At 42.6% G+C, this 8458-nt stretch overlaps 1 protein-coding gene across 1 annotated transcript; it reads left to right on the forward strand.

Moving 5' to 3' along the window:
- Positions 1–1239: 1239 nt before the first annotated feature.
- Positions 1240–2993, forward strand: LOC147636345 (UDP-glycosyltransferase 85A7-like). The gene is made up of 2 exons (XM_086801777.1): positions 1240–1779; positions 1870–2993. Exons 1-2 carry the CDS (start codon positions 1308–1310, stop codon positions 2784–2786), a joined length of 1389 nt encoding a protein of 462 aa, XP_086657903.1. The 5' UTR covers positions 1240–1307; the 3' UTR covers positions 2787–2993.
- Positions 2994–8458: the final 5465 nt, after the last annotated feature.

The raw sequence follows: 8458 nt of genomic DNA on the forward strand, positions 1-8458 counted from the left end.
AATGTGTCTAGCCCACAAGACTTTGTTAGTGTGATAGATGTGGAGGAAGCACCATCTTGATGGGGCAGGAGAAAAAGAAATGGGGAGAACTTAGAGGAAAGTTGGGACTTGTGGATGGATGGAGTTTGGGGGAATGGGGATCTGATCCTAGCCATACATACTTCAACCTACAATACTTTGGTTCTTCGTCTAGGCTGGATATGGTCTTTTTTAGTCACCAAGATTCTTGGGTTCCTCATACCATAGAGATTAAGATTGATAATTCTTCTTCTCTTTCAGATCATATGCCCTTAAAGTGGGAGTGGCATATTAGAGATGGGGAAGAAGAGAAATTGAGTCACTTTCTTATTAGGAAATTAAGGGTAAACAACTCTTTATTGAGAGATGAACTATTCATAAAATGTACTAAAGAAGCTATTAGCAGATTAAGGAGAAGAGGCATCGGTGTGAAGGAGCCTGAAGGTCTTTTGCTATTGAAATGCAGGGAGTCATTAGAAGGGTAGGGAAGCTGAGAGCTTATGAGAGGAAAGAGAGAAGAAAAAGGTGAAGTGACCAACTAGAGGCATTTCAAAGAAAAAGGCAATTGGAGATGAGGAAATCAACCTGGACACAAAATGTCAATTGAGCCTCAGAGAGGAGGATGTGACAAACTGGTAGTGTTCAGATTGGGTGTCCTCAAAAGGAGTGCCTTTTTCTCAAAAAAGAAACCTGATAGACATCTATTTAAATTAGCTCAAGAGAGAGACAATAGGGAGATAGTTGGAAATATTAGGGATGAGAATGGGTTAGTGATTCAAGATATAGAGGAAGTGGTGGCCAAAAGATGGGTGGATTATCTAGGGGCTATTTTGAGTCTCAAGGAAGATGGCTCCAGATCAAGATTTACGGCAGAAAGTAGCATGCTTAAACTGGTTAAACAAAGTATTGATGCTGGAGAATCCAATTGGCTTGAGAGGAATATAGAGCAGGATGAATGCTGGGTAGCTCTTATCAATTTTGCCCACATTGATAATATGGGAAATGTGTAGAGAAGCGTTTAGTTCTGGAATTTTGGATAAAGACTTGACGGAGGGGGTGGTGAAACTCATTCCTAAACAAACTTCTTCCTGGCATAAGGGACAAAAGAGGGTGATGTAGAGGGTGACGTCAATGTAGGAGGTTGCTCCGTAGGTTCGGGTTCCGGGATCACCCCTCTATATTTATATATGTATATAATTGAATCATGTCTATATATATAAAGGGGTAAACGTTGCTCTTGAGTCTTGTTACCCTCTGCGCACTGTCTCAGCGCAGCCCTCCCTGCAGAGATGGCTATGGCTAGTCCTCCTCATGCTCTTGTTGTGCCAGCATCTGGCCAAGGCCATGTGAATGGCTGCATGCTTCTCGCACGCGCCCTGTCTTCTGTCGGCTTCTCTGTCTCCTTTGTCTACTTCTCCTCTTACTACAACCAGCTCAAGCAGCAGAAGCGCCTCTCTTCCTCCCAGCACCCCTCCATTCGCATCCATGTTGTTGAAGATGGGTTGGAGGCCGACAAAAACCACATGGCCGTCGCAGTCACCCCTGCCATGAAAGACGGCCTCGAGAAGCTCCTCGAGAAGCTAAGGCTCCAGGACAACGGCGTCACTTGCCTCATTTCCGACTCATTTGTGCCTTGGACTCAAGATATTGCGGACACAGCAGGCATTCCTAGAGTTGATTATTGGACCTCTACTGCCATGGCGTATTTGATCGTTTATAACGTCCCGGCACTCTTCTCCAAGGGTATATTCCCCGACAAAGGTATTGGTGATTGCTAATAACAGAATGGATATTAACTCAGTTTGTTAATTGTTTTGCTAATCCTTTCAGAGTTTTACGATTCTTAACCAGGCTCGCCTAAACTATGGAAGAGCGAGAGCCCACTTATGCTAGACATCCCTGGCCTTCCCCCCTTCCCTTCCGAGCATTATCCCAAAGAACTTCGTTTTGCTCAGCCTTCTAACCCATTTGTGCATTTCTTCGGTGAGGTTGCTGCCGGTGTAAAGCGCGCAGAAAGAATCCTCATCCACACTCTATCCGAGCTAGAGCCCACTGCCTTCCAAGCCCTCCAAGTGGCCCATATCCCAGCTTATGCTATTGGCCCCTTGCTTCACCACACTAAACACGAGTTTAACCCATCATTAGATGGGCAACCGGATTGCATCGCCTGGCTCAGTACACAAGCCAAGGCCTCTGTTATCTACATAGCCTTTGGCAGCTATGCAAGCTTGTCTGTGGAAGAGATCCAAGAGCTGGCAGCTGGGCTTGAGAGAAGTGGGCAGCCATTTTTGTGGGCGATTAGGGCAGATTCTTACGATGGGGAATTGTCGAAGGTGCTGCCGGAGGGGTTCCTGAGGAGGACAAGTGGGAAAGGGCTGATAATAAATTGGGCACCCCAAGTGGAGGTGCTGGCACACAGTGCAGTGGGAGGGTTTTTGTCCCACTGTGGATGGAATTCAACCTTGGAAAGCTTGTGGGCGGGAGTCCCGATACTGGGCTGTCCGAGGGAAGCTGAGCAAAGGTCGAATGCGCACTACATCGCCCATGTGTGGAAGGTGGGGATGGAGCTGGAAAGGACGGAGGAGGGTGCATTGGAGAGGGGCTTTGTGGAGCATGGAGTGAAAGCTCTGATGGAAGGTGTGGATGGGCAGGAGGCAAGGCGGAACGCCCAAGAGGTTATGCAAGTGGCCAGGCAGACGTGCCAGGAAGGGGGCCAATCAATGGCCAACTTGCAAAAGTTTTACGTCGATATGAAGCTACGCTGCTGACGTTGACTGTTAGCCCAACCAATGGCTAACAACTTATGGTAGCATATATTTAAAAATAACTAGTACTCAACCCCAGGCCTTTTTGCCGTATGTAAAAGACATTAAGAAGATTTAGAAGGGAAACTCAGGAATACTAAGGATTAATTGAAGGGATTTTTTTCTCTTAATTTTTAGAAATCCATGATTTCTTTTCTCTCTCATCTCCTTGTGCTTTGGTTGTTCATGGTTAATATGTAATAGATAATTTAAAAGGTTATTCAAATTTATCACTTCATCATTTTACAGGTTATTTTTCTATTAAATTGAGTTATATCATAATATGGGAATCGTGCCGCTTCGTATTGTGTATATTGCTAGTTTTCTAAGACTAGTGCATGGAGATTTAGTTTATTTAAAGCTTACTTTTATAAGGCAGATTTAGTTTATTTAGAGCTTACTTTTATAAGGTCAAATGTGTACTTTTGAGGATGGAATGAAAGCTTTTATTATTTTTATTCGTCTTCTACTTAGCATAAGTTATTTATAAAATTTTAACATGTTTTTTAAATTGTTAGCATGTTTTATCGATGGAAGGATTTTTGCAATGAGTAGTTTATTTAGTTCAATGCTAATTGAATCATCTCGACTCTCAAGTACTAGAATTTCTTGTTTGCTGGTCATTTCATTTTTTAGTGATAATAGTTACTTCAAGTTTGTTAGCTAGTTGATTCGCTCTTTGGAGTTGATAGTTGTTTCAATGGTCAAATCACTTTTTAGAATTAATAGTTGCTTCAATGATTGATTCTCTTTTTGGAGTTGATAGTTGCTTCAATGGTCGATTATGGTCGCCTTTTGGAGTTGATAGTTGCTTCATGTTTGTTTACAAGTGTGGATAGGTAGTACATGAGGCTATGGTTGTTCCAAATAAAATATACTGGACTTTGGTAGAGTATCCTTCAGCCCTATATGACCTAAATCCCATGATAGATCAATCTCCAATAGCACTGGATCTAAGGAAATATCTAGATCAAATGTAATTTAGCTCTCGAAGACAATGCCATAGGATATGATAAATATACGATCGATATCCATACTCCTACAATGTCTCACCTCTACGAACTCATCACTACTCTCATGGACTATCCATGATTGCTCAATCACAACACCTCGATCCACCCGAATGCTGACAGAAATGCTATGAAAACTAGGAGTAGTGGTCGTATCCGAAATCTCTCCACATGTAACAAATCTAGAGGAGTAGCCCAACACATCTAATACTAGAACCTCGGGTCTATGCTCCTCATGGTCTTTGATGTGCTCAACGACATGTGAAGTGTCAATCCCATGTGTAATTAGGGATGTATGACTAGCTAAATGATCAAATGCCCATCAAGATCATGGAATGCATCACTATGGTCATCTAATGTATCTCTATGATCACTAGGAATAGAGATAGGTAGCTCTATGATGCTCGATGTGCTCGCTGCCATCTCTGCCCTCGAGATCATGTCCACATGATCTAACTCGCACACATCACTATCACTATCACTAACACATACATCATCATCATGTGCATATGTGTTAGTGGCATCAAGTGCACGTGTATCACTATCATCATGTGTGTATGTGTACGATACATCAATATCATCATGTGTGTGTGTACAGTACAACATCATCCTCATCATCCCCATCATAATACAATGAATGAGTCAGTCTATGTAAATACGAATCAATGAGATGATGGCTAGTCGATATCGTGGGTGAGTCGTAGAAGCTCTCAAAGCCCATGCGAACACCACTGTGATAGCAATGAAAGTGGTAGCATGCTCCATCCATGTTCCCTAAGGATCCAAACCTGTCATGCCATAACTCAAAAAATGTATCCCATGAATGATCACTATGATCATCTCATCACTCATATAATCATCTGTAGTCATAGCATGAACATCATCATCCCTTGAATGTATGCCATAATGATACCCATTCTCATGTATATAGTTAACTATGCTCACAAATGTAGGGCACTCAATCAAGTCCCCACATACATCATCCCATGCAAGCAATGCTAAACCATCCTTGTAATATAACCACATAGATGCTCAACAAAATCACCATATATAGAACGTCTGGACCATTTGGCGCATGGACATCCCCCATCAAATAAGTGTCTAAACTGGCTGGGCAACAACATCTCAAGCTCAAACATCCATAAGTGATATGAATATGATGTGTCATCATAGCATGATGTCAGTGAAGAAAGATCTAGAGGTCGAAGCCGCGATGTGCCAAATGTATGTATGAACTCAGAAAATAATATGCATCTCCTCACATGAAATGGCAAATCAAGATGATGGCATAAAGCAAGAGTGAGAGGATATGAGCAAATGCCGCACGATCAGTGTCTGAGATGGAGACATAGTGATGTCGACGATGATGATGGTGGGTAGCATGGTGATCGTAGGCGGGGTAGAGGTAGTAATGGATACCCATGTCATCTCGCCAAATCCTGAAAGTGTGGAAACACCTCTAAATGTTCTCAAGAATCTCACACCACGTATGGAAAAGGCACCAATATGCTCAAATGGTCACCTGCACGTGAACAAAATCCAAAACAATGACTAAAATGCTCAAAATCACCACCTGTACATGAACAAGGGCCAAGATGCATGTGTGAATGCCCGAAATACACTAAATGGCCAAAAATGTGCGCGTGAACAAGGGCCAAAATGCACGTGAGAACGATCGGCAAGCTAAAAAGAAAATTCCAAATCCAAAGAAGGAACCCGCGAAATTGTTTCAACACAAGAGCAAGTCAAAAGCTATGTGGAAACAAGTTGCAAAATGGGCAAGATGGGCTAGTGCCAAAGAAATGAAGGGACAAGATGTAAAGTAGATGGAGGGTGGAGATGTGAGTGAAAATAGGGTTAAGGCCAAAATATGATAGAAAAAATAAAATAAAACGTTCTTTCTCTCTCTTACTTCTTTTTCTCCTTCAGTGGCAGCCACTTCCTTCTTCATTTGTGGGCTTGAGCAATGCAGAGCTGCTGAGAGCTGCAAAAGCTCTGTGATACTAGTAGCGCTCTCTACAATAAGAAAAAACGATGGCCTCTATTATTATTATTATTTTTGTTTGTTTTTTTAATAAAAAATAAATAAATGAGCTCCGCCCGCGCTCGAGCAAGATTGTCTCTGCGCTTGTGCGTTGTAGACGTCTTGGTGTTTGCTGCAATGTATTAGGAAATGGCTGAATCTTGAGTGTGCGTAGAAGAGAGCAAAACTAATTGTAAAGGTGATCTGTGCTGAGCTGCTGTAGAGTAAAGATAGTGTGTTGTACAAAGACAGTGTCTGTCAAGCGCTGTAGAATGCCTTGACTTCTACGCTGCTGAGAATCGAAGGTATGCTTGTGTTCCCGCTACTCCACCTTACTCGTTGGGTGCTCAAGATCTTCTTGGAGAATGTGATCAAGGATGGCGTGACTTACACAGAGAGCGCGCCCGCCGCAAAACCGTGACCGCCACGCTCAACCGTCAAGGGCGCACCCTTTATGGCTTTGGTGGTTAAATAACCCTCTCTTTTTCCCAGGTGTTTCTCAACTCCACCTTACCCGTTCACTGCTGGGACTTGCAGTCCAAGAGAGAGGGTTAGAGGGCTGCTTGCGCTGTTACTATTTCTGTTGTTTGTGCTGTTGCAGAAGATCCGTTTCCCTCCATGCCTTATGCTTGATTATCTCCATCATACTACTTCACACTTGCGGTGATCATGCACTGATTGTAGTGGAGCGTGTGGGGAGACGCAAGCAACTCTAGGATGTTGGCAACAGCTCGTTTTGGCAGGCAGTATGTCAATGTAACTGATCTATCACCATCTCGAGTAAAAGCCATTCGCTTCGTTGTTTGAGCAGAACATCACTACAATTGAGATGTTGTTGTTGCTTGTGATACACTGCCTGGGCCATTAACTGGTTGCTTGTGATACACTGCCTGAGCCATTAACTGGTTGCTTGTGATACACTACCTGAGCCATTAATTGGCGCATGCTCTCGATAGAGAGTGCCTCCATGTTTCACGTATGTTATGTGTCTTGCTAGGAACACGCTGCCCACTACCAACATGTTGTCCATGCTATGTTGATGTCCTGTGTGCTGCCCACACTATTACCTCTGCCCTCTAGTGCATTTGCATGTTCTTGTGGCTGCAGGAACTGCAAGTGATGCAGTAGCGCACGTCTTTTGCCCACTAATGTTGTTGTCGGAGGTCTGAATACTGAGCCTTGAATGGTGATGATGTTGCTGTCTGTAGAGAACAAAACGGCACGCTGTAGAGTCATCGAGATGGCTGTTGGTCATGCTGGGTGTGCCCCCTGCAGCTATATCATCCTCGCAGGCGTTGTTGTCATCACCGCCGTGTGCCATGGCCACCAGTTAGAATAAAGCTGTTGGAAAGTTGAAGCTAGAACGTAGCCGCCTGGGGCATCCTCTAGGACCAAGGACTCACAACCCTTTTAAGCCTTGAGTGCAGCAGACAGCCACTTAGTGAACATGGTGCTCTGCATTGTCTGAAAGGTTTGCAAAACTAATACACCTGTGAATGGCTTCACGCTCCACGTTGAGCCTTGAACAAGCAATGGTGTTGTAAGCCTACGCTGAGCCTTTTCTTTCATACTGCTATGTCGTAATGCTGCTTGTGGCCAAAAATTGAATGCTCTGCAGCTGATCAACACAACAACTTGGCTGCAAGTATTGTTTCCCACCCTTCTTGTTATCATTACAGACTCGTTTTCTCTATCAATTGCAAGATTTTCTTGTTTGGCTTCAAGAGATAGGAGCTAATTTCTTCTTGCAGAGTATGACTTTAACCATGTGAGCTTGAAATATTATGTAGGGATGTTGTGCTTCCAATGACTCTTCTCTGTAAGAACCTCAATTTGCATCTAACCCAATAGCTTGTATGTCATCTGTGTCCTTAATGGCTAGTAGCTTGTATAATTCAACCTTTTGTTGTCGCTTGCACTCTGCTTTTCATGCTATTCTTAAACATTGTGCATGGAAAACTAGAATCCTTTGGTGTAATGGAAGCACATTGGTCTAACCAGAGGTCTTAGTTCAACAACTCTGAGAGGGATTGTACCAGTTTTACATAATTTTTAAATGTATTACAGCTTTCACATGTGTGCAAACATTAAATCTTTCACCATGTCAACATGCTTGTTGCATTTTCAGTATGATAGATGAATCTTATTGATCAATATATTGCCTTGAAAATGCTTGCAGAATAGTAATAGAGCTAAAACTTAATGGCTTTCTTGGTTTTGTTGTTGAACTTTGCTGATGTATATTGATATGCATTGCTGAACCTTGTGTCATAAATCTTGAAATCTGTACCAAGATTTTGGAAATCTGTTCAAAATTGCAATGAATTTGCACTTAGCACAACACTCTTGATTTTCTGCACAGCAAACTGTACTCTGCATAAACTCTATAATTTGAATACTCTGCACCCGTCTTTGAAAATTGCAATGAAATTTTTGCAAAACTGCTTCAGCAACCAAACTTCTTTGTAAATCTGCTCGAAGAACTCCAAGATTTTGGATAATAGGACAGAAATAGGGGCTTAATGGATTTATAATTGGAACTGTAAGTCCTCTAAGCAAGATAATGCAAGAAAATCCCTCAATATTGGTTGCTAAAATCTCTG

This window comes from Cibotium barometz, chromosome 8, assembly GCF_041138505.1.
Source record: "Cibotium barometz isolate CiBa-2024 chromosome 8, ASM4113850v1, whole genome shotgun sequence".
Classification (NCBI taxonomy): Eukaryota; Viridiplantae; Streptophyta; class Polypodiopsida; order Cyatheales; family Cibotiaceae; genus Cibotium; species Cibotium barometz.